The 27709-nt window shown below is 47.1% G+C and overlaps 1 protein-coding gene across 1 annotated transcript; it reads right to left on the minus strand.

Moving 5' to 3' along the window:
- Positions 1–1418: 1418 nt before the first annotated feature.
- MOGAT2 (monoacylglycerol O-acyltransferase 2) lies at positions 1419–27652 on the minus strand. The gene is made up of 6 exons (XM_069969553.1): positions 27434–27652; positions 21617–21795; positions 6101–6305; positions 5567–5741; positions 5062–5261; positions 1419–1800 (listed from the first exon to the last, which is right to left on the minus strand). Exons 1-6 carry the CDS (start codon positions 27525–27527, stop codon positions 1646–1648), a joined length of 1008 nt encoding a protein of 335 aa, XP_069825654.1. The 5' UTR covers positions 27528–27652; the 3' UTR covers positions 1419–1645.
- Positions 27653–27709: the final 57 nt, after the last annotated feature.

Below are 27709 nucleotides of genomic sequence, written 5' to 3' on the forward strand. Positions count from 1 at the left end.
AAAAATATTCTTTACAAAATAACTGGTGTCAGAATGTTATATAGATTTGTAATTTACTTCTATTTAAAAATCTAAAGTTTTCCAATTCTTAACAGCTGCTGTGTGTCCTGCAGGAAGTGGTGTATTCTTTCCAGTCTGACACAGTGCTCTCTGCTGCCACCTCTGTCCATGTCAGGAACTGTCCAGAGCAGGAAAGGTTTTCTATGGGGATTTGCTGCTGCTCTGGACAGTTCCTGACATGGACAGAGGTGGCAGCAGAGAGCACTGTGTCAGACTGGAGAAAATACACAACGTCCTGCAGGACATACAGCAGCTAATAAGTACTGGAAGATTGGAGATTTTTAAATAGAAATAATTTACAAATCTGTATAACTTCCGCATATTAGTTGATTTGAAAACATTTTTTTTCTCTGGAGTACAAAGATTACAGATTAGAGATCATCCTCGAGACAAATCATTCGGCATTTGATTACCGGTGTCTGGTGAATTTGGATGCAGCCCTCCGGAGTCCTGGAAAACCCAGCTATGACCTATGGCATGCTGGAGTCAAGCTCATCTCTACTACACATGTAAAATTAAGTTGCTAGAGATATGTCAAAAATTTAGATTGGTTGGGGACTGGGTGGTCAGACCCTGACTAACTGCTAGAACAACCAGGGAGAAGAGCTCAGCCACGCGCTTCTTCCCCCATTCTTCCTAGCCTCTTGTCAAGGTTGAACAACCAGGTCCCACCCAATGTAAAACTTCGATGCGTCTCTAGAACACGTCAAACTTTTTATTAAAGCAGCAGGTACACTTTAAGCTGTTTGGTTGGGAGCATCTGCAATGTCCTACATCTTATTAACCCCTTCACATCAACATAGATATATGTTCCTAACTGTGAGGGGCTGTAGATGTGTGCGGGACCACTGTAGTGAGAGCGGTCCCGCACATATCAGTGTCTGGAGATCCCAGCATAATGACAGACAGCTGCAAGCCCGCAGCTGCCTGTCATTAACCCCTTAAACGTCACGATCTATAGTGATCACAGTGTTTAAGGTACTCAGTGACAGGACAAGGTCCTGTCACTGACTGATTGTGACCCCCGCAATCTCCGGGAGGGGGGGGGGGGGTTGTCTCTGCTTTGAACAATCCCTACTAGTTAAAAGGGGGTCCCCTGACAATAAGCTGATCACAAAGTGTCTCCCTATTGGGCCAATCAGTGATTAGCTGGGAACCCGACAGTAAGTGTAACTTCTCTCTGCAGCGCCTCCACAGGACAAAGGAATCATTACACACTGTCTACTCCCATCAGTGGACTGTCTGTATAATACAGGACAGGACGGGTCCTCCAGAGGGAGAGACGCTCTTTGTAAGATGAGGATGGGTTTTCTAAACTTCTCAACCCCTTTACGAAGCTGTACACAAACCAAACAATATTGGAGTGAATTTTTTTTTTTATTTTTTAAAAAAGTGATCAGGTGAAAAAAAAAAATCTCCATATAAATATTCTGAATTAATTGAAAAAAAAATTGTAAATTTTTTTCCCTGAACCTTTGGAAATCTCAGCGTCTCAGCATCAATTACCGGGTGTACAGTGTCATTATAAAGGATTGTCAGGACTGTATACATGGGCGGCATCATTGTATCAGCAGGAATGGCGGCATTATATGAAGGACAGGTGCTTGTCAGACGGGACATTATACTGGGTTTTGTGCTCCTCAAAGAGTTCAGAAAGTTTCTCCATGTAGAGCTTGTGCATCCGGTCAACCTCCTCATTGGACGGGATGGTATTCTGTGTGACTGGGATTGGCTTACCAACTGCGAAAGCAAAGAAATGTATATAATATACAGTATAATAAGATATTATAGAGAAATACCAGAGAATACCCAGGTTATACCAGCATGCTCCATATCACTATACACAGGAGATCTCCAGGTTATACCAACTGTACATATATAATTATATACAGGAGGTACCCAGGTTATACCAGCTGTACATATATAATTATATACAGGAGATACCCAGGTTATACCAGCTGTACATATATCACTATATACAGGAGATACCCAGGTTATACCAGCTGTACATATATAATTATATACAGTAGATCCCCAGGTTATACCAGCTGTACATTTATACTTATATACAGTAGATCCCCAGGTTATACCAGCTGTAGATATATAATTATATACAGGAGATCCCCAGGTTATACCAGCTGTACATATATAATTACATACAGGAGATCCCTAGGTTATACCAGCTGTAGATATATAATTATATACAGGAGATCCCCAGGTTATACCAGCTGTACATATATAATTATATACAGTATATACCCAGGTTATACCAGCTGTACATATATAATTACATACAGGAGATCCCTAGGTTATACCAGCTGTAGATATATAATTATATACAGGAGATCCCCAGGTTATACCAGCTGTACATATATAATTATATACAGTGTGTACCCAGGTTATACCAGCTGTACATATATAATGATATACAGGAGATGGTCCAGTTATCCTGTATTGTACATGTGTTTGTGCCTGTGAGATGGAAGATGTGGTATAACATAGGCGTCATAGTGTATTTGTGCTGAACTCGAGGAAAACATCTGAATAATTGATGATGTGAGGCGGATGGACTGGAGGATGATGTGTCCTCCCAATGAGGCGGAAAGGATGACAGAGCGGTCAGTCCGCCAGCACTGGAACATCTTAATCAAACAGACGCCGGTCACATGACTGAAGAGGCAGGACGAGCCCTCCAAATAATGTACCCTGCTAGCAGAGAGGAGCCGGCGCCGGGCCCAGCCATGACAGGGGGCCGATTGATAGACGCATTATTCCTCTAGTGACCAGGACTAATGTGGCAAACAAACGGCTGATTGCACACAGTGTCCTATCAGATACTATTACACAGGTTGTGTGACCGCAGGGCGGTATTAATAGCATCTCATAATTGTCCTAATGTCCACTCCCTCAGCAACCTGCATAGAGAGGACAGCTGGTATAACCTGGGTATATACTGTATATAATTATATATGTACAGCTGGTATAACCTGGGTATCCCCTGTATATAATTATATAGGTACAGCTGGTATAACCTGGGTATCTCCTGTATATAATTATATATGTACAGCTGGTATAACCTCGGTATATACTGTATATAATTATATATGTACAGCTGGTATAACCCGGGTATCTCCTATAAATAATTATATATGTACAGCTGGTATAACCTGGGTATATACTGTATATAATTATATATGTACAGCTGGTATAACCTGGGTATCTCCTATATATAATTATATATGTACAGATGATATAAGTTATATGTTTTCTAGTCATGGACTGTGCTGGGACTCTGTATAATGTACAGACAGGGACTGTCATAGTGACACATGTACAGTGAGTCCAAGAAGTATTTGATCCCTTGCTGATTTTCTTTGTTTGCCCACTAATAAAGACACTATCCTTCAGCACTTTTAATGGTAGATATATTCTAACATGGAGAGACAGAATATCAAGAAAAAATCCAGAATATAATTTTAAAAAATATATTTTAATTAATTTGTATTTCAATGAGGAAAATAAGTATTTGATCCCTCTTGCCAAACACACTCAATACTTAGTGGCAAAGCCTTTGTTTGCAAGCACAGCGGTGAGACGTTTGTTGTAGTTAACCACAAGTTTAGCGCACACACCAGGGGGAATTTTGGCCCACTCTTCTTTGCAGATTCTCTCTAAATCATGAAGGTTGGTGGGCTGTCGCTTGGCAACTCTGACCTTCAGCTCCCTCCATAGATTTTCGATCGGATTGAGGTCTGGCGACTGGCTGGGCCACTCCATGGCCTTAATGTGATTTTTCTTGAGCCAATCCTTTGTTGCCTTTGCTGTATGTTTAGGGTCGTTATCATGTTGGAAGACCCAACCACGGCCCATTTTTAGAACCCTGGCAGAGGGGAGGAGGTTGTCCCTCAGGATTGTGCGGTACATGGCTCCATCCATCTTCCCAGTGATGTGGTGAAGTAGCCCTGTACCCTTGGCAGAGAAACACCCCCAAAACATTATGCTTCCACCTCCATGCTTGACGGTGGGCACAGTGTTCTTGGGGTCATAGGCAGCATTTTTCTTCCTCCACACATGGCGGGTGGAGTTGAGGCCAAAAAGTTCAATTTTGGTCTCATCTGACCACAAAACCTTCTCCCAATAACTTGGTTCATCTTTCAAATGATCATTGGCATACTTGAGGCGCGCCTCCACATGTGCTCTCTTCAGCAGGGGTACCTTTCGGGCACTGCAGGATGTGAATCCATTGTTGCGCAAAGTGTTGCCAATTGTTTCCTTGCAAACTGTGGTCCCAGCTGCCTTCAGGTCATTTGCTAACTCCTGCCGAGTGGTTGCAGGACGATTTCTGACTGTTCTCAGCATCATTGCCACCCCACGAGGCGAAATCTTCTTGGAGCACCGGGCCGAGGTCTGTTGATTGTCATGTTATACTCTTTAAACTTTCTGATAATTGCACCAATAGTTGTTACTTTCACATCCAACACCTTACTAATCTTTTTGTAGCCCATTCCAGCTTTGTGAAGGTCAACAATTCTGACTCTGAGGTCCTGCGACAGCTCTTTGGTTTTACCCATGTTGGAGACTTGAAATCTGTGTGATCTGTCTGATTCTGTGGACAGTTGTTTTTCACACAAATGATTAGTGAGAACAGGCGGCTTCAGGTCAGGTAACAAGTTGATTGGGAGTGTCTAACTGGTCTGTAAAAGCCAGAACTGCTAATGAATACTAAGGGATCAAATACTTATTTCACTCCATGAAATACAAATCAATTAATATATATTCCTTAGATTTATTTTCTGGATTTTCTTTTTAATATTCTGTCTCTCCATGTAAGAATACATCTACCATTAAAAGTATAGAATGATCATGTCTTTATTAGTGGGCAAACAAAGAAAATCAGCAAGGGATCAAATACTTCTTGGACTCACTGTATCAGGTAACATAATAGAAGACATAGAAAACAAGCATAAATAAGCAGTGATCCCCGTGAAGCCGCCAACTTACCAACTGTGTTGATTGGTTTCCTATAGGGGATTAGGCCGAAGCTGTACTGGAAGACCCCTCGGGCGTGGAAGAGAGGGAGCGCCACTCCCATGGCTCTCTGCAGCTGCTCCTGGATCCTCCTCAGCAATGATCCTTTTGGGTTTTCCACTTGGTCAAAGAGCTCATTTTCTCCGAATGAAAAAACTGGGACCAAGGAAGCCCTGAACACAGATAACAGAGACAATGCCTTATAACGCCTACTATAGTGCTACACTTCAGAGCTGCAATCCTAATTCTGCTTTTTTTGCTACTGGAAACAGTCAGCAGGCTTGTCAACCGATACCCAGCCTTACTGAGCTGCTATTAGAGTAGGACCATTATCAAAATACTACAGTGTCCCTATGTACCAGTATGTCAATCCCCACAACAAGCTCTACGCAGGCAGTGAACAAGCAGGGCCTGCTGGGTGATTTCAGCTCTGAAGTTGCAGAACTTTGAATGAAGTTGTAATGTTATATGGCATTACCCATTTTCGATGGCAAGTTTAACAAATCCTTTCCTGTTTTTCAGCAATAGAGTAAAAGCACCAGGGCGGGCGTCCAGAGATTCGGGGGCTCCGCCCACAGCGATGACGACAGCCGTTCCACCCTTGTTTTTTCTCAGCAGGTAAGCAGCACTTTCCTTATCAGATGGGATCAGTCCTGGAAGAGATCAAGGTCATAGCATTAGAGATGAGCGAACCGGGTTCGGGTTCAAGTCCATCCGAACCCGAACGTTCGGTATTTGATTAGCTGTGGCTGCTGAACTTGGATAAAGCTCTAAGGTTGTCTGGAAAACATGGATACAGCCAATGACTATATCCATGTTTTCCACATAGCCTTAGGGCTTTATCCAAGTTCAGCAGCCACCGCTAATCAAATGCCGAAAGTTCGGGTTCGGATCGACTCCAGCATGCCCGAGGTTCGCTCATCTCTACATAGCATATAATAAAAAAGGATCCACCAAATCCATAGCGGTCCGAGCACAGAGAACTCCAGTCACATCCCTATGTCATACTCACCCCCACTCATAATGTAGTCCCTGAAAAATGGCGCCCGGAACCAAAGTGGTAACATCAGGAGGTAGGGAGTAATCCCCGGGTACAGATCCGGAAATCCAGTGGCCTCAGTGCAGAAATTAGTGAAAGCTCCGGCTACAAGGACCCCGTGGGGGTGGAAACCGATTACGTAATTCTTACTGGGATCCAAATCTGCTGTTTTAATCAACTGTAAAATAGACAAAGAGTTATTGAGGGATAATGGCATCATATCAACATATCCTGTATTATACCTCAGAGCTGCACTCACTATTCTGCTGGAGGGGTCACTGTGTGTATACATTACTGATCCTGTACTGATCCTGAGTTACATCCTGTATCATACTCCAGAGCTGCACTCACTATTCTGCTGGTGGGGTCACTGTGTACATACATTACATTACTGATCCTGAGTTACATCCTGTATTATACTGCAGAGCTGCACTCACTATTCTGCTGGTGGGGTCACTGTGTACATACATTACATTACTGATCCTGAGTTACATCCTGTATTATACTCCAGAGCTGCACTCACTATTCTGCTGGTGGGGTCACTGTGTACATACATTACATTACTGATCCTGAGTTACATCCTGTATTATACTCCAGAGCTGCACTCACTATTCTGCTGGTGGGGTCACTGTGTACATACATTACATTACTGATCCTGAGTTACATCCTGTATTATACTCCAGAGCTGCACTCACTATTCTGCTGGTGGAGTCACTGTGCATTGTAATATATCACTGATTTTCTTTAAGAACTGACAGGGTTAATTCCGCCATGTCCTCGCTCATTTCACCATGAACTTGAGTTCTCTCGGGGTGACATGTTGTGATCAGTGTTCTATACCGGGTTAAACTGAAACCATAAAAATAAACATTTCCTGACCTTTCACCCCAGTCACCCAATAAGTAACATATACAAAACAAAACAGACCCACCTACCTGGCTCCACCCCCTGAGCACTAGGCCGAGGACTGTATATAACCAGGGAGGCGTGTTACCAGCCAATCACATTGCAGATCTCATTTGCCCATTATAGGTTGGACCATCAATGTAGTGATGGGCAAAGTGCCCCCATTGTAGTCACACCCCCTATAACAGTCTCTATAACACTATGGGGGCCCATTTATCATTATGTGCCCCTTGTGTGCGCCATGAATAAGCTGCAGATTCTCCCTCTTCCGTGGTGTACGCCAGACAGAATTCCCGCCCACCTGATGGGCGCAGGGAGGAGCACAGCAAGGCAACAAGGGGCACAGCAAGGCTGGGAGGGGTACAGCAAGGATGGGAGGGGTACAGCAAGGCAGAGAGGGGCACGACAATGCAGGGAGGGGCACAGCAAGGCAACGAGGGGCACAGCAAGGCTGGGAGGGGTACAGCAAGGCTGGGAGGGGTACAGCAAGGATGGGAGGGGTACAGCAAGGCTGGTAGGGGTACAGCAAGGCAGAGAGGGGCACGACAATGCAGGGAGGGGCACAGCAAGGCAACGAGGGGCTCAGCAAGGCTGGGAGGGGCACAGCAAGGCTGGGAGGGGTACAGCAAGGATGGGAGGGGTACAGCAAGGCTGGGAGGGGTACAGCTAGGCAGAGAGGGGCACGACAATGCAGGGAGGGGCACAGCAAGGCAAAGAGGGGCACAGCAAGGCTGGGAGGGGTACAGCAAGGCTGGGAGGGGCACAGCAAGGCTGGGAGGGGTACAGCAAGGCTGGGAGGGGCACAGCAAGGCAAAGAGGGGCACAGCAAGGCTGGGAGGGGTACAGCAAGGCTGGGAGGGGCACAGCAAGGCTGGGAGGGGTACAGCAAGGCTAGGAGGGGCACAGCAAGGCTGGGAGGGGTACAGCAAGGCTGGGAGGGGTACAGCTAGGCAGAGAGGGGCACGACAATGCAGGGAGGGGCACATCAAGGCTGGTAGGGGTACAGCAAGGCTGGGAAGCGTACAGCAAGGCTGGGAAGGGCACAGCAAGGCTGGGAGGGGTACAGCAAGGCTGGGAGGGGCACAGCAAGGCAGGGAGGGGTACAGCAAGGCTGGCAGTGGCACAGCAAGGCTGGGAGGTGCACAGCAAGGCTGGGAGGGGCACAGCAAGGCAGGGAAGGGCACAGCAATGCGGTGGGGGGAAACAGCAAGACTGGGAGTGGCACAGCAAGGCACGGAGGGGCACAGCAAGGCTGGGAGGGGCACAGCAAGGCTGGGGGTGGCACAGCAAGGCTAGGAGTGGCACAGCAATGCTGGGAGGGGCACAGCAAGGCACGGAGGGGCACAGCAATGCCTTGGGGGGAACAGCAGAGCTGGGAGGGGGTACGGCAAGGCTGGGAAGGGTACAGCAAGGCAGGGAGGGGCACAGCAAGGCAGGGAGGGGCACAGCAAGGCGGGGAGGGACACAGCAAGGCTGGGAGGGGCACAGCAAGGCTGGGAGGGGTACAGCAGTGTTAGTGCAAGAGAAAAATGGTTGCTCATGGAGTTTTTTTTCACGAGCAACAGAAAGATTTATTACATGAACAGTTTAGCGAATTATTATTAAAAAAACAATTATTTCTGTTCGACGCGCTGACAGATCATAATGAACAAGAACATTTTGTGTTTGTCGTTTGCTTGCTTACACCTATTAACCTAACGATGAACCATTTTAGCAGGATAATCACTCTGTGTAATAGAGCATATAGTTATTACAGCCAGGGGGGTAACTAGGATTCACGGGGCCCCATAGCAAAATAAATGTAGGGCAACCCCCCCCCAACATAGTTACCGCAAACACCCCCCCTTCCCCCCAACATACTTACCTGGCCCAACGCAGTCCCTCAGCACGGCACTAGTGTCCTGGGGAGCTGGGAGAACGAAGGAACGATGTCCAGGGCAAGGTGAGTATCTGTATGGGGGGAGCTCTTGTGGTTGGGGGGGAGTTCTTGTGGTTGGGGGGCGCTGGGGATATGCAGGCTGCTATGTGCCATGTGAAGACTGGAGCCAGGTGCAGGCTGCTCTGTGCTAGTTTCAATGGGCTCCCCTGTGCCCCAGAGGGGGGGGTTCTGTGGTTCCTCTGTGTTGGGCGGGGGGGTTCCAGGCTGTTCTGTGCCCTTTTGGGGTGCGGTCCGGGCACTCTGACACTATGTGAGCATCCAATCTAATTGACCCTGTGGCTGCTGGTGGCTCTCAGGTGGCAGGGAACAGGTGGGGTGCGTGTGTGCAGGTGCGGGTGTCCGGCTGTGTGTGCAGTTGGCTTTATGTCGCTCTCCCCTGCACACACAACTGTGCCACAGAGGGGGGAACTGTGATGTGTGTTGTAGCACCATGGAGACAGGTCACGCCTTGCCGGGTGTGTGTGTGGGGGGGGTGGGGGGGGGGGGCTGGGCCCCCCTGCCACTCAGGCCCCATAGCAGTTGTGTGGTCTGCCTCCATGGTAGCGACACCACTGATCACAGCTCACCTCTCCTGTGTCCTTCCACTGACCTGTACAGAGAGTAATCCCTCACACAGCTCCAGAGATCTCACTAATACATAGAGCTGTGGGATCTGATCTCCCTGGATTTTCTTCTCTGCTCTCCCCACCATTTTATCCTTCTTAGTTCGTATTTAGTACTTGTGCATCCAAGAGGAACAGCAGGGGGCGCCACCACTGACCACAATGTAACAGAAAGAGAATTTTTGAACAATTGCTATGGATAAAATATTGTACTGTTGTCATACTGTTACATTTTTATGGGAAAACCCCTATAAGCACATGACCAAATTAAAGGGCTTAGAAAAACATGGCCGCTTTCCTCCAGATTGTGTTTTTTTAAAATTTCACTTCCATTGAGGTGAATGGAGGTGAATTGTAATACCACACACAACCTGAGGACGGGGGGTGGCACTATTTTTGCAAGAAAGTAGCTGTCCATTTTCTAATCGTGGACAACCCCTCCAGATGGCTACACGGATGACTGGAGGTGCTTGGGATGGATATATAGGGCCGATAAGGAAGAGGATGCAAAAAAGTGATCACACAACCCAGAACATAACAAAATGGAGAGACTATGTGAACTCTTGAACTCTAGCAGAGATCAGGATCCTACGGTTCTGTATAAGCGATCAGCCGGTCCGCCATCTGTCTGACGTGTGCAGCCGTAGCAGGAGCGCAGTACCATCTGATCTCTATGCGTTAATCAAAGCAAACATTATCAGGAAGCATTAGGATAAAAGACACAAAAACACGTAAGAGGATCAATATGATCGGATCAGTCGGCCACTTACTACACTGGGAAATGGCTGTAATGTTAATTTAATTACTAGCTGCACCTCCCCCATGGCTGCCATCTGTAACCAGACTACCTGAAGCTAGGCCCTCTCCCTGAGCCTCCGGAGCTGCGCTCTGTAATGGGACCAATAGGACCTTCCAGCTGTCATAGAAGTCTATAGGTCACTGGGTCACTCACCTTGTCTTTTCTCAATGACCCACAGGGAAGCTGGACGGCCACATGACGGCCCACATGCATCTCGCTCCATTATCGTAGAAGACAAAGCCTTGATGAAAACGGCCGCAAAGACGTGAGAGATAGAGAATCTGGCCGGTGCTAGCTTAGTGTGATAGTCACCAGGACACATGATTCTGCTCGTATAATGATCCCATTGTGTCCGATATGTAACAGGCTCACTTGGAAGAAATCGGATTTTTATGGAATCTTTAATAAATTATCATTATTTTTCCGTAGAAACATTTGAAGATTTATAAATCAAGATGAAATAACCGAGTGTGACTATTATAGTCTATCTTCTATCCATGTGCTGCGCAGCATGATGGAAGCTGCTGTTCTCTGTTATCAGTCACTTGGGACAGCACAGAACAGGTTATACATGGTGCATCATAGAGAGTGCAAGCTCCGCAGCCAGAAAGAGGGGAAGTTACTGTGCCAGTCCTGCTCTCAGCTTTATCCAGTGTAGACAATGCTCTGTGAGCTCCAGACTGATACATTGTACATAGCTAGTCCTGCTCTCAGCTTTATCCAGTGTAGACAATGCTCTGTGAGCTCCAGACTGATACATTGTACACAGCTACTCCTGCTCTCAGCTGTATCCAGTGTAGACAATGCTCTGTGAGCTCCAGACATAAATTGTACATAGCTAGTCCTGCTCTCAGCTGTAGCCAGTGTAGACAATGCTCTGTGAGCTCCAGACTGATACATTATACATAGCTAGTCCTGTTCTCAGCTGTATCCAGTGCAGACAATGCTCTGTGAGCTCTACAGCCTGGACCCCAGACTGATACATTGTACATAGCTAGTCCTGCTCTTAGCTGTAGCCAGTGTAGACAATGCTCTGTGAGCTCCAGACTGATCCATTGTACATAGCTAGTCATGCTCTCAGCTGTATCCAGTGTAGACAATGCTCTGTGAGCTCTACAGCCTAGACCCCAGACTGATACATTGTACATAGCTAGTCCTGCTCTCAGTCTAGACAATGCTCTGTGTGCTGTTGCACTGTATCAGTGCTGGTAACATGTATCAGGAGATGTGTGCATCCTCTTGGTGTATTCTATAGACTGGACACAATTGTATCCACCACTCCCTGGATGATCACTAAACCAGAATGTTTCCAGTCACTGACAGCAAGCAGTGTCTTGAAGGAATTAGAGCAATAAAGTTACAAAGTAGCAAAACATTTTCCCTTCTGCAAGGAGCCATGTTTATTTCCCTCCATCCCCTATATACCAGATTGTGCCCTCATCTCTCCCAGGTGATACACGGCAGGTGAGCTGCACATTGTACACAGGGAAGTGATGGCGGCGGTGTCCTGCCATCTCCCGATCACTGATTTATTGGATTAGGAAGCTTCTGGATGGGTTAATCATTGCTCCCGGCTCCCACAGCCTTGAACTCCAGTAAAATGTTGGAATAAACATGTTTTTCCTCCGGGTGCCGAATCGGATTAATATTTTACCTTCACAGGTATTATTATTCTTGTTTAATAACATTCTGTGAAGAGGACGGGGCAGAACACAAGGGAGAGGGGGGAAGAACACAAGGGGGAGGGGGGAAGAACACAAGGGGGAGGGGGGAAGAACACAAGGGGGAGGAGGGCATAACACCGGGATGGACGAAGTACATGGGGATAAGATGCAATACCACAAACAACCTGGGGACCAGTGTGGCGCTGTTATTAGAAGGAAAACCATGCATGCACTGGACCAGTCCTTTAAAAGGGATAGTTCACAAAAAAATTATTTCAAATCAATTGGTCCCAGAAAGTTAAATAGTTTCGGAATTTGCATCTATTAAAGAATCTCCAGTCTTTCAGTACTTATCAGCTGCTGTATGTCCTGCAGGAAGTGGTGTATTCTTTCCAGTCTGACACAGTGCTCTCTGCTGCCACCTCTGTCCATGTCAGGAACTGTCCAGAGCAGTAGCAAGTCCCCATAGAAAACCTTTCCTGCTCTGGACAGTTCCTGACATGGACAGAGGTGGCAGCGGAGAGCACTGTGTCAGACTGGAAAGAATACACCACTTCCTGCAGGACATACAGGAGCTGATAAGTACTGAAAGACTGGAGTTTTTTTTAAATTCAAGTAAAATATAAATCTCTGGCACCAGTTGATTTAAAAGAACTTTTTTGTGACCTACGCCTTTAATGTTTAATTCCATAAAATATTTCCCATGCAAACAACACCTTTCCATATCCCCCCTATAACTGCCTCTCATGGAGTGGATCCCCCTTTATTAGCCAATGTGAACAACGCTCTGCTGGACCCAGTCTGTCCATGTATTACATGGTAGATGTCTGACCTCCTCAGGGTACACATATGACCTCCTCAGGGTAGACATATGACCTCCTCAGGCTAGACTTATGACCTCCTCAGGCTAGACTTATGACCTCCTCAGGCTAGACTTATGACCTCCTCAGGCTAGACTTATGACCTCCTCAGGCTAGACTTATGACCTCCTCAGGCTAGACTTATGACCTCCTCAGCCTAGACTTATGACCTCCTCAGGCTAGACTTATGACCTCCTCAGCCTAGACTTATGACCTCCTCAGCCTAGACTTATGACCTCCTCAGCCTAGACTTATGACCTCCTCAGGCTAGACTTATGACCTCCTCAGGCTAGACTTATGACCTCCTCAGGCTAGACTTATGACCTCCTCAGGCTAGACTTATGACCTCCTCAGGGGAGACGTATGACCTCCTTAGGGTAGACGTATGACGGCCCCAGGGTAGACGTAGGACCTCCTCAGGGTAGACGTATGACCGCCTCAGGGTATACATAGGACCTCCTCAGGGGAGACGTAGGACCTCCTCAGGGAGACGTAGGACCTCCTCAGGGTAGACGTAGGACCTCCTCAGGGTAGGCGTATGACCGCCTCAGGGTATACTTAGGACCTCCTCAGGGGAGACGTAGGCTTTCCTCAGGGTAGACGTATGACCTCCTCAGTATAGTGATATGGCCGCAGCTCCCCGCCTCCTCCTCCTCTCCACTCTTGGCATCGGTCACCTCCATCTTGCGACCTTCACCTCCCGGCTGAGGACAGGGACTATTTGCAGCGTTACTTGTACAGGACATATGTTTTACTGGGAGGGAGGTGGTTTAACACTTATGGATTAGACTTATGGATTATATAGATTGATCTAAATTCAGTCATTATGGATTAGAGAAAAGACGTGTTTCCATGGCAATCTCAGCTCCATCACTAAAAATAGTGACTCCTTACTGAGGTGTCTAAGACGATTCTGTGGATTTTCGGTGCAATATAATAGTGAGTGACTGTAAGACGCGCTCATCTATAAGGGGCTTGGAGAGCGTCTGCTCAGTAACAGGGGAAACATATCAGCTGAATGCAACAAATCTCCCCTCTCCACTGCCACCTATAGGTGACTTTCCTGTAAGACAACGCCTGACCCCAACCATCCAACCCAGAGACACACACCAATGTATTAATTGTACTTTGCTAGTTATACCTGCTTCCTGAAAAGTTGGGTTGGAATTAATACAGCCGGTATCCAGCTTTCCTAGGGTCCTGAAGGGACAAATAGAAAAATTGCTTTGGCTGCAGATTAGCACCGGCAGCATTAGTTCATGGTGAGCAGAGGTCCTATTAGTTGTCAAACTTTGTACGTGTGTGCTAAGGAAGACAGCCTGCTATAAGAGGTGCTCTACAAAGAGGAGACGGCCTGTTACATGATCTACAGAGAGGGAGACAGCCTGCTACAAGAGCTGCTCTACAGAGAGGGAGACAGCCTGCTACAGGAGCTGCTCTACAGAGAGGAGACAGCCTGCTACATGAGCTGCTCTACAGAGAGGAGACAGCCTGCTAAAAGAGCTGCTCTACAGAGAGGAGAAAGCCTGCTACAAGAGCTGCTCTACAGAGAGGAGACAACCTGCTACAAGAGCTTCTCTACAGAGACGAGACAGCCTGCTACATGAGCTGCTCTACAGAGAGGAGACAGCCTGCTACAGGAGCTGCTCTACAGAGAGGAGACAGCCTGCTAAAAGAGCTGCTCTACAGAGAGGAGACAGCCTGCTAAAAGAGCTGCTCTACAGAGAGGAGACAGCCTGCTAAAAGAGCTGCTCTACAGAGAGGAGACAGCCTGCTAAAAGAGCTGCTATACAGAGAGGAGACAGCCTGCTACATGAGCTGCTCTACAGAGAGGAGACAGCCTGCTACATGAGCTGCTCTACAGAGAGGAGACAGCCTGCTACATGAGCTGCTCTACAGAGAGGAGACAGCCTGCTACATGAGCTGCTCTACAGAGAGGGAGACAGCCTGCTACAGGAGCTGCTCTACAGAGAGGAGACAGCCTGGTACAGGAGCTGCTATACTGAGAGGAGACAGCCTGCTACAAGAGCTGCTCTACAGAGAGGGAGACAGCCTGCTACAAGAGCTGCTCTACAGAGAGGGAGACAGCCTGCTACAGGAGCTGCTCTACAGAGAGCAGAGAGCCTGCTACAGGAGCTGCTATACAGAGAGGGAGAAAGCCTGCTACAAGAGCTGCTGTGTAGACAGAAGAGACAGCCTGCTACATGAGCTGCTCTACACAAAGGAGACAGCCTGGTACAAGAGCTGCTCTACAGAGTGGAGACAGCCTGCTAAAAGAGCTGCTCTACAGAGAGGAGAAAGCCTGCTACATGAGCTGCTCTACAAAGAGGAGACAGCCTGTTACAGGAGCTGCTCTACAGAGAGGAGACAGCCTGCTACAAGAGCTGCTCTACAGAGAGGAGACAACCTGCTACAAGAGCTTCTCTACAGAGAGGAGACAGCCTGCTACATGAGCTGCTCTACAGAGAGGAGACAGCCTGCTAAAAGAGCTGCTCTACAGAGAGGAGACAGCCTGCTAAAAGAGCTGCTCTACAGAGAGGAGACAGCCTGCTAAAAGAGCTGCTCTACAGAGAGGAGACAGCCTGCTAAAAGAGCTGCTCTACAGAGAGGAGACAGCCTGCTAAAAGAGCTGCTATACAGAGAGGAGACAGCCTGCTACATGAGCTGCTCTACAGAGAGGAGACAGCCTGCTACATGAGCTGCTCTACAGAGAGGAGACAGCCTGCTACATGAGCTGCTCTACAGAGAGGAGACAGCCTGCTACATGAGCTGCTCTACAGAGAGGAGACAGCCTGCTACATGAGCTGCTCTACAGAGAGGAGACAGCCTGCTACAAGAGCTGCTCTAAAGAGAGGAGACAGCCTGCTACAGGAGCTGCTCTAGAGAGAGGAGACAGTCTGCTACAGGAGCTGCTCTACAAAGAAGAGGCGGCCTAGTATAAGAGCTGCTCTATAAAGAGAGGAGACAGCCTGCTACAAGACCTGCTCTATAAAGAGAGGAAACAGCCTGTTGCAAGAGCTGCTCTACAGAGAGGAGACTTCTACAAGAGCTGCTCTACAGAGAGGAGACAGTCTGCTACATGAGCTGCTCTACAGAGAGGAGACAGCCTGCTACAAGAGCTGCTCTACAGAGAAGAGACGGCCTAGTATAAGAGCTGCTCTACAGAGAGGAGACAGCCTGCTTTAGGAACTGCTATACAGAGAGGAGACAGTCTGATACAGGAGCTGCTCTCTAGAGGAGACAGCCTGCTACAAGAGCTGCTCTACAGAGAGGAGACAGCCTGCTACAGGAGCTGCTCTACAGAGAGGAGACAGCCTGCTACAGGAGCTGCTCTACAGAGAGGAGACAGCCTGCTACAGGAGCTGCTCTACAGAGAGGAGACAGCCTGCTACAAGAGCTGCTCTACAGAGAGGAGACAGCCTGCTACATGAGCTGCTATACAGAGAGGGAGACAGCCTGCTACAAGAGCTGCTCTACAGAGAGGAGACAGCCTGCTACATGAGCTGCTATACAGAGAGGGAGACAGCATGCTACAGGAGCTGCTCTACAGAGAGGAGACAGCCTGCTACATGAGCTGCTATACAGAGAGGGAGACAGCCTGCTACAAGAGCTGCTCTACAGAGAGGAGACAGCCTGCTACATGAGCTGCTCTACAGAGAGGAGACAGCCTGCTACATGAGCTGCTATACAGAGAGGGAGACAGCCTGCTACAAGAGCTGCTCTACAGAGAGGAGACAGCCTGCTACATGAGCTGCTATACAGAGAGGGAGACAGCATGCTACATGAGCTGCTCTGTAGAGAGGAGACAGCCTGCTACTGGAGCTGCTTTACAGAGAGGAGACAGCCTGCTACAAGAGCTGCTCTACAGAGAGCAGACAGCCTGCTATAGGAGCTGATATACAGAGAGGAGACAGCCTGCTACAGGAGCTGCTTTACAGAGAGGAGACAGCCTGCTACATGAGCTGCTCTGTAGAGAGGAGACAGCCTGCTACATGAGCTGCTCTGTAGAGAGGAGACAGCCTGCTACATGAGCTGCTCTGTAGAGAGGAGACAGCCTGCTACAAGAGCTGCTCTACAGAGAAGAGACAGCCTGCTACAGGAGCTTCTCTACAAAGAAGAGACAGCCTGCTACAAGAGCTGCTCTGTAGAGAGGAGACAGCCTGCTACAAGAGCTGCTCTACAGAGAAGAGACAGCCTGATACAGGAGCTTCTCTACAGAGAAGAGACAGCCTGCTACATGAGCTGCTCTGTAGAGAGGAGACAGCCTGCTACAAGAGCTGCTCTACAGAGAAGAGACAGCCTGCTACAGGAGCTTCTCTACAAAGAAGAGACAGCCTGCTACAAGAGCTGCTCTGTAGAGAGGAGACAGCCTGCTACAAGAGCTGCTCTACAGAGAGGAGACAGCCTGCTACAGGAGCTTCTCTACAGAGAAGAGACAGCCTGCTACATGAGCTGCTCTGTAGAGAGGCAGACAGCTTGCGGTGCTGCCATCATTGCAGGTAGCTTATAGTATTCCCATTACAGGTATGTAGGATATATCCTGTGGGACAGGTCAGACCCCAACTCAGGGACCTCCCTCTATCTGTAGGACACAGCCCCCTCAGCCCTACCTGACCTGGCTGCAGCAGAGATGGTCGGGTTATGAAAACAGCTTTGAAACAATAAATCGGTAAATCTATTAAAATGCAAGAAAGGATAAAGAATGTAACATCTTACATCTGCTGACTGCGGAGCGTCCCGTCCACATAGTGCACAGTCATGAGATGTAATAATAGTATCCGAGCTGTCAGATATTTATAGCCATAATATAGTAATAACACTGGGGACCCTGCCCATAGATTGTTATACTACTGAGCGGACACCAGAGACATCTAGTGGCTATGAGAGATATTACATACACTGCAGTCTCTTTCAGGAATTGTGAAAGGGAATGAAGACTTTGGAGCAGAGGCCTCCAAAAGGGCTCCAAAAATTCTAAAATATAAAATGTTTGCGCTCCTGTACTGACACAGCCATGTAAGTACAATAGCACAAAGATTTAAACAGTTTTGGAGCTCCAAGCATCAGGAATCATGATGGCGGGAGTTCCGCATTCCGGTCCGTATTACATCTTCTGTGCAGAGACCATAATCACGGAGTGTGTGAATGCCGCCTAACACATGACTGCAGGATGGGATGAGTTTGTAGTCAGTTACCTGCTTCATATTAGGAATCAGACCACTAGAGGGGGTGCTACATATTATAGATCAGACCACTAAAGGGGGGGGGGGGGGGTGCTATATATTATAGATCAGACCACTAGAGGGGGTGCTACATATTATAGATCAGACCACTAAAGGGGGGGGGTGCTAAATATTATAGATGAGACCACTAGAGGGGGGGGGGTGCTATATATTATAGATCAGACCACTAGAGGGGGTGCTACATATTATAGATCAGACCACTAAAGGGGGGGGGGTGCTATATATTATAGATGAGACCACTAGAGGGGGTGCTATATATTATAGATCAGACCACTAGAGGGGGGGGTGCTATATATTATAGATCAGACCACTAGAGGGGGTGCTATATATTATAGATCAGACCACTAGAGGGGGTGCTATATATTATAGATCAGACCACTAGAGGGGGTGCTATATATTATAGATCAGACCACTAGAGGGGGTGCTATATATTATAGATCAGACCACTAAAGGGGGGGGTGCTATATATTACAGATCAGACCATAAGAATGCATACTACGTTTTATGAATCAGACCACTAGAGCGTGCAGTACACATTATTCATCTTATCACTAGTGAGTGTGCTACATATTAATTTTCTTACCACTAGAGGGTGCAGTACATATTATTCATCTTACCACTAGAGGGTGCAGTACATATTATTCATCTTACCACTAGAGGGTGCAGTACATATTATTCATCTTACTACTAGAGGGTGCAGTACACATTACTGATCTTACCACTAGAGGGTGCAGTACACATTATTCATCTTACCACTATAGGGGGCACTACATATTATTCATCTTACCACTATAGGGGGCACTACATATTATTCATCTTACCACTAGAGGGTGCAGTACACATCACTGATCTTACCACTAGAGGGTGCAGTACACATTATTCATCTTACCACTATAGGGGGCACTACATATTATTCATCTTACCACTATAGGGGGCACTACATAATATTCATCTTACCACTAGAGGGTGCAGTACACATCACTGATCTTACCACTAGAGGGTGCAGTACACATTATTCATCTTACCACTATAGGGGGCACTACATATTATTCATCTTACCACTAGAGGGTGCAGTACATATTATTCATCTTACCACTAGAGGGTGCAGTACATATTATTCATCTTACCACTATAGGGTGCAGTACACATTACTGATCTTACCACATAGTGCACAGTCATGAGATGTAATAATAGTATCCGAGCTGTCAGATATTTATAGCCATAATATAGTAATAACACTGGGGACCCTGCCCATAGATTGTTATACTACTGAGCGGACACCAGAGACATCTAGTGGCTATGAGAGATATTACATACACTGCAGTCTCTTTCAGGAATTGTGAAAGGGAATGAAGACTTTGGAGCAGAGGCCTCCAAAAGGGCTCCAAAAATTCTAAAATATAAAATGTTTGCGCTCCTGTACTGACACAGCCATGTAAGTACAATAGCACAAAGATTTAAACAGTTTTGGAGCTCCAAGCATCAGGAATCATGATGGCGGGAGTTCCGCATTCCGGTCCGTATTACATCTTCTGTGCAGAGACCATAATCACGGAGTGTGTGAATGCCGCCTAACACATGACTGCAGGATGGGATGAGTTTGTAGTCAGTTACCTGCTTCATATTAGGAATCAGACCACTAGAGGGGGTGCTACATATTATAGATCAGACCACTAAAGGGGGGGGGGTGCTATATATTATAGATGAGACCACTAGAGGGGGGGGGGTGCTATATATTATAGATCAGACCACTAGAGGGGGTGCTACATATTATAGATCAGACCACTAAAGGGGGGGGGTGCTATATATTATAGATGAGACCACTAGAGGGGGGGGGTGCTATATATTATAGATCAGACCACTAGAGGGGGTGCTACATATTATAGATCAGACCACTAAAGGGGGGGGGGTGCTATATATTATAGATGAGACCACTAGAGGGGGTGCTATATATTATAGATCAGACCACTAGAGGGGGGGGGTGCTATATATTATAGATCAGACCACTAGAGGGGGTGCTATATATTATAGATCAGACCACTAGAGGGGGTGCTATATATTATAGATCAGACCACTAGAGGGGGTGCTATATATTATAGATCAGACCACTAGAGGGGGTGCTATATATTATAGATCAGACCACTAAAGGGGGGGGTGCTATATATTACAGATCAGACCATAAGAATGCATACTACGTTTTATGAATCAGACCACTAGAGCGTGCAGTACACATTATTCATCTTATCACTAGTGAGTGTGCTACATATTAATTTTCTTACCACTAGAGGGTGCAGTACATATTATTCATCTTACCACTAGAGGGTGCAGTACATATTATTCATCTTACCACTATAGGGGGCACTACATATTATTCATCTTACTACTAGAGGGTGCAGTACACATTACTGATCTTACCACTAGAGGGTGCAGTACACATTATTCATCTTACCACTATAGGAGGCACTACATATTATTCATCTTACCACTATAGGGGGCACTACATATTATTCATCTTACCACTAGAGGGTGCAGTACAGATTACTGATCTTACCACTAGAGGGTGCAGTACACATTATTCATCTTACCACTATAGGAGGCACTACATATTATTCATCTTACCACTATAGGGGGCACTACATATTATTCATCTTACCACTAGAGGGTGCAGTACACATCACTGATCTTACCACTAGAGGGTGCAGTACACATTATTCATCTTACCACTATAGGGGGCACTACATATTATTCATCTTACCACTATAGGGGGCACTACATAATATTCATCTTACCACTAGAGGGTGCAGTACACATCACTGATCTTACCACTAGAGGGTGCAGTACACATTATTCATCTTACCACTATAGGGGGCACTACATATTATTCATCTTACCACTAGAGGGTGCAGTACATATTATTCATCTTACCACTAGAGGGTGCAGTACATATTATTCATCTTACCACTATAGGGTGCAGTACACATTACTGATCTTACCACTACAGGGTGCAGTACATATTATTCATCTTACCACTAGAGGGCGCAGTACACATTATTGATCTTACCACTAGAGGGTGCAGTACACATTACTGATCTTACCACTAGAGGGTGCAGTACATATTATTCATCTTACCACTAGAGGGTGCAGTACACATTACTGATCTTACCACTAGAGGGTGCAGTACATATTATTCATCTTACCACTACAGGGTGCAGTACATATTATTCATCTTACCACTAGAGGGCGCAGTACACATTATTGATCTTACCACTACAGGGTGCAGTACACATTACTGATCTTACCACTAAAGGGGGGAATTCACATTATTCATCTTACCACTACAGGGTGCAGTACATATTATTCATCTTACCACTAGAGGGTGCAGTACACATTATTCATCTTACCACTAGTGGGCGCAGTACACATTATTAATCTTACCACTAGAGGGTGTGCTACTTATTATGTTGCTGATTACTCACCTTTATAGGGAAATAGTCCCTGAGGTATCGCCATACCACACTCCTCTGCAGCCAGGGGCCCCTCCTGCCTCCCTGGCTGGGGGTGTCCCAATCTAGGAACCAATATACTCCATAGAGGACACTGATTATCCAGAAGCGGGTGAAAAGGAGGACAAAGAATAGGATGATGCAGGTCTGAGCTGCAAGGAAAAGAACCACAGTCACCGACCATTACCTCTCCTATATAGTCCTATATACCTTATGCATCTTCTAAACTACACTGCACATAACATCAGTAGCCTATAGTAGCCCAGCAGCAGCTTATAACAGAGCAGAATCTTAGCATAGTCCAGCAGTTTATAACAGTCAGTAGCTTAATAGTTTATGATAGAGCAGCAGCTTATAACAGCACAGCAGCTTATAATAGCACAGCAGCTTATCATAGAGCAGCAGTTTATAATAGCACAGCAGCAGCTAATCATAGAGCAGCAGCATATAGCAGCACAGCAGCTTATAATAGAGCTGCATCTTATAATAGCACAGCAGCTGCTTAAAACAGCTTATCATAGAGCATCAGTTTATAATAGCACAGCAGCAGCTAATCATAGAGCAGCAGTTTATAATAGTGCAGCAGCTTATAATAGTGCAGCAGTTTATAATAGCACAGCAGCTTATCATAGTTGAATTGAACGGAAACCTTCTGTTTCATCCTGACAGAGTCCTGCTCACACCGCTGACAGGTTGGTTACAGTGATGCAGCCCAATTGTCTCCTTTTCTGGACTCCAGGCTGCTGGCTGTTACCACACTGATACATTGTAACGACCCTTCAGCTTTGACAATAAGATAACAATTTGTTATTATGGAGCATCATTAGGTTAAGAGGATTATGTGAGGCCTGGGGAGCATCGCAGCATCGTGTTACCGCACCCTGATGGCTCCTGTATGGGGCGCAGGTGCCGCCACTTCCTAAGTAAAGCCTCAGACACATTATGGGATTTATTATTTATGGGATGTGGCGACCCCCTGGTGTCTCCTGTCTTGGAGATGGTGTCAGGTCATACAGGCCATGTCCCCATCTAGTTAAATAAGTCATAGGGCAAATGAAGAAAGAAGTCAGGCAGAAAGACTGGTGCCCATCCCCCACCCGGACCCCTCTAAAAATCATCCATTAAAAATGAATGGAGAAATACCGAGTGCTGCCGCCATATAGTCCACTCTATAAGTGAGAGGTAAGACGTCTCCTACTACAGTCCGTCAGCTAGGCAGGATTCTAGGAAAGCTGGGTGGCAATCCCTATTAAAACTCTGTGGGGGGACATCCCTCCCTGCACTCATCCTTATAATCATATAGAGAACTGTGTGATCATACAGTTACAGCTGCACAATTCTCTCTATCCCCGCCCCGCACTCATGTCTATGATAGTGAAAAAATGTGTGCTCATAAAGTTACAGCTGCACAGTCCTCTCAATCCCTACTTTGCACTCATCTCCACAATGACCCCCCACCCGACTGAGCTATACTCCGACCAACCACCATAGTAGTGACATCACTCATCTGGCAAGTGACTAGTCGAGCACGCACCACACATACAGTTACAGCTCCACAGTCCTCTCTATCCCCTCCCTGCACCCATCTCTATGATGATAGAGAGAACTGTGTGGCCATATAGTTACATCTGCACAGTCCTCTCTATCCTCTTCCTGCACTCATATCTATGATGATAGAAAGAACTGTGTGGTCGAACAGTTACAGCTGCACAGTCCTCTCTATCTTCTCCCTGCGTTCATCACTATCATCATAGAGAGAACTGTGTGGCCATATAGTTACAGCTGGGCAGGGAAAGGCCCATGTAATCACCTGCCATGGCAGAGGGGTCTTTCGGCATCAGGACCCAGATGCAACTACTACCTCTGCACCCTCCATAGCTACAACTGTAGCATCACACATGATGGCATCAGACACAGGGCTCAGCAGTCTGATATCACACAATAAACTCAGATACATCAGCCTCTCAGCAGACAGTATTACATGTGATAGGTTTAGATACAGACAGTATTACACATAAAAAGGCTTGGATACAACTGCCTTTCAGTAGACAGCAGTGTCGGACTGGGGTACCTTGGGCCCACCAGGGAAACTGACTCTAGGGGCCCACCCTGTATAGGAAAGTTTGTATGTGTGTATTATGGCATATGGAAATGTTTCCTAACCTTTATACATCGGGGTACACTTACAAAATAAAGTTCTACAAAATACAAAAAAAAAAAATAATTCAGTGACTCACAGGTGACGTCTTCTTTGATCTGAGATCACTCTTCATTTCCTCTCCATCCAGCCCAGGCCTCCATGATGAGTTCCTCTTGCTACAATTCTTCTCTTCAGAACCTGTCAGACAAACATCTTAGGCTCCACACATTTCCAGCAACTTCCTTCCCTTTTCCCCACCCATAGACTCCCATACAGTAGTAATTCCACTACCTGGTGTCATGTGCAGTAAAGTAAGGAAGTATGTGTGTAACCTGCCCTTCCCTTATAGTAATGTCCCCTGCCCTCATAGTAATGTCCCCTGCCCCCATAGTAATGCCCTCTGACCCCATAGTAATGCCCCCCTGCTCTTCCCCCATAATATCTGCCCCCTGATCTGCCCCCTCAGTATATGCCCCCTGCTCTGCCCCAATAGTATCTGCCACCACAGTATATGCCCCCTGCTCTGCCCCATAGTATATGCCCTCTGCTCTGCCCCAATAGTATCTGCCCCCTGCTCTGCCCCAATAGTATATGCCCTCTGCTCTGCCCCAATAGTATCTGCCCCCTGCTCTGCCCCAATAGTATATGCCCTCTGCTCTGCCCCAATAGTATATGCCCCCTGCTCTGCCCCAATAGTATAAGTCGCATAGTATATGCCCCCTTCTCTGCCCCATAGTATATGCCCCCTGCTCTGCCCCATAGTATATGCCCCCTGCTCTGCCCAATAGTATATGCCCCCTGCTCTGACCCATAGTATATGCCCCCTGCTCTGACCCATAGTATATGCCCCCTGCTCTGCCCCAATAGTATATGTCGCATAGTATATGCCCCCTGCTCTGCCCCATAGTATATGCCCCCTGCTCTGCCCCATAGTATATGCCCCCTGCTCTGCCCAATAGTATATGCCCCCTGCTCTGACCCATAGTATATGCCCCCTGCTCTGCCCCAATAGTATATGTCGCATAGTATATGCCCCCTGCTCTGCCCCATAGTATATGCCCCCTGCTCTGCCTCAACATAAACAAAAAAGTCATACTCAAGTAATCCGGCCAGGGGACGGGTCTTCTCTCTTCTAGCTGTGTTCTCTCTTCTTTGCACCGCAGGGATGGATCCTCCGGCACGAGTGATGACGTCATCGCATCGCGCCGGCTGAGGAGATCACATCCAGCGCTGCTGAGTGAGGCACGGGACCGCATGGAGGAGGAAGAAGGAGGAAGAAGGAGGAAGAAGGAGGAAGAAGGAGGAAGAAGGAGGAAGAAGGAGGAGGACTGTGCTCAGTGAGGTCCGGGGGAAGGGGGAAAACTGCTTGAGCCACCCGGACCTTTGCCATCGGGGGCCGGGGCCCACCAAGGGTTTCCCGGCCCCCCGGTGGCCCAGTCCGACACTGGTAGACAGTATCACACTTGGTAGGCTTAGATACATTAGCTTTTTAGCAGACAAAATCAAATGCACCAGCTCTGCAGTCAGTATAATACAGCGGTATAACCTGAAGCTTCAGGGCCCTAATGGAAGATCTATAGTCTCAGGTGGCAGAGGGGGGACTAGGCCCCAAGTGTCACTACTGTCTCTGCACCCTCTCTCTATAGCAGTGACCCTGTTACATAGCAGCAGCCTTTTACACGGAGCGATAATTTGCCCGATCGCACGATTAACGATTTTGAATGAACAATGTTTTTTTTTTATAACGATCAGCGTTTAGACGGAACGATACATTGTACGGAAAATACGCTATGCGATCGTTTTGCGATCGTTTAAGCCTATCTTACACATAGGGGAAATCGCTGAAAGAATGTTTACACGGAACGATCTGCGAATTTTTTGCGAACGATCAAAGATGATTTGAGAACATGTTGAAAGATCAAAATGAACAATTTTTTGCTGGTCGTTTGATCGTTCGCTGCGTTTACACGTACGATTATCGTCCCGTGTAAAAGGACCATTAGATACAGGGCCCAGCACACAGTATCACACATGATAGTGTGGTGTCCCACTACGGGTGTTGCTACTATTCATACCCTTCTTAAAAGTCTGTATGTTTTTGTGGTCTCATTGCAGCCGCAGTATTATTAGAGATGACCACTAGATGTCGCTGTATTGTTTAACTGTAAAAGTATGGAAGCTGCACGGCTGAAGTGTCTCTAAGGGTTATTGTTTGTGTGTATACCAGATTCTGTTAACCAGTAGGATCTTTCCTTTCTTCTGTCCTATCACCTCCTTACTTTCTCCTCTTCTGTTGCACTCTTTCCACCCAACCACAGCGCACCTTACACGCTGGATAGGAAGTTACACCCTTGGTGACGGAGGAGTCTTAGCTGAGCTTTGGTGGAGAAAGAACGCAGCTTGCCCTCTGCCTGGTCCCCTCTTATAGTGGAAGTTTTTAGTCGGTACCCCACATGGGTAGGACGCAGAACAGTCAGCTATTGCAAACCTCTTTCTTGAAGCATCAAACAATCTGTGTCATGCACTGCTAAGCTCTTCCAGAGAGGACTAGCCAATAGATCGCCTATACCCATGCCGGGGACTAGGAGTTCTACAGTGCAGGACAGTCTCCATAAAAGAGCCACAGAGCTAGGAACTGATCCAGGTGAAGCAAAGTTACGTAAAGTCTATGAACTCCATCTTGCAACGCGGGTGTACCCAGAAAATTCTGACCATTCTGCTCATCTCAGGTGACAAGGTGTGGGGCCTGTGTCACCCATTAGTACGGTTCCGCAATAGCTAGTGGGCAGAAAGTGGTGTGAAGACTATAGGAAAGTGAATACATGGGCACAGGGTGTTTCTTCTTATTATGATTCTACAAGTATTCTTCTATACACTCCAACATCCCAGCAGAGCACATTACTAATTGGGTTGAGACTCTCACGGCACTCTCCTCTCTACTACGCTACCTCAGTACAAGATTATCAACTCTACTACATCCTACTCAGCAGTTATCCCGCAGATCTGGTGGTTCTATGTTCATGTATTTATTGGAACTGTATCTCGGCCATCCACCACATGAAGTGGTGTCACACTTCCATCTGGCAAGTCACCGGCCGTCCCACCGCTACATCATCATCCGGGGACTCACCACAGAAGCAGTTCCCATGGTATATATCACATAGCAGCAGCCTCAGATACAGGGCCCAGCACACAGTATCACACATGATAGCCTCTGATAACAGTCACCCTGGTATATATCACACATGATAGCCTCTGATAACAGTCACCCTGTTATATATCACATAGCAGCAGCCTTAGATACAGGGCCCAGTACACAATATCACACATGATAGCCTCTGATAGCAGTTCCCCTGGTATATATCACATAGCGGCAGCCTTAGATACAGGGCCCAGCACACAGTATCACACATGATAGCCTCTGATAGCAGTTCCCCTGGTATATATCACATTGCGGCAGCCTTAGATACAGGGCCCAGCGCACAGTATCACACATGATAGCCTCTGATAGCAGTTCCCCTGGTATATATCACATAGCAGCAGCCTTAGATACAGGGCCCAGCGCACAGTATCACACATGATAGCCTCTGAAAGCCGTTTGTTACAGTGTGTCAGGCCTGGGCTGAAGGAATCAAAGTGCATGTTCTTACCCAGGGCCAGGAAGGAGTAGACCCACTGGAGCACGGCCACCGTCTGCAGCCTTCGTTCTAATGGGAGAGAGCGTGGGGCAAATTCAATCGCCATGTTGTGCGCACAGTGCACGGAGAAGCCTGCAGCCTGGATATTGGGGTTCAAAGTCTGCCTGATACTAGACGAGGTGTCGCAATGTGAACGTCGGCCTCTCTGGGAGCTCTAGCTGGCCCTGTTTGCACATGGGACTAATCAGTGTCACCGCTATCAGCCTGGACATTATACTGCTATATACC

Source organism: Dendropsophus ebraccatus, chromosome 5 (genome assembly GCF_027789765.1).
Source record: "Dendropsophus ebraccatus isolate aDenEbr1 chromosome 5, aDenEbr1.pat, whole genome shotgun sequence".
NCBI classification, from domain to species: domain Eukaryota; kingdom Metazoa; phylum Chordata; class Amphibia; order Anura; family Hylidae; genus Dendropsophus; species Dendropsophus ebraccatus.

What these genes read in the sequence shown, in the direction of transcription:
- MOGAT2 (XM_069969553.1), bottom strand. Translation starts at nt 27,527, where the DNA reads ATGGCGATTGAATTTGCCCCACGCTCTCTCCCATTAGAACGAAGGCTG. An exon ending in CTACTCCTTCCTGGCCCTGG is followed by an intron (nt 21,796 to 27,433) that starts GTAAGAACATGC and finishes TTTTCCTTGCAG; the next exon opens with CTCAGACCTGCATCATCCTA. An exon ending in GAAACCAATCAACACAGTTG is followed by an intron (nt 1,801 to 5,061) that starts GTAAGTTGGCGG and finishes TTGCTTTCGCAG; the next exon opens with TTGGTAAGCCAATCCCAGTC.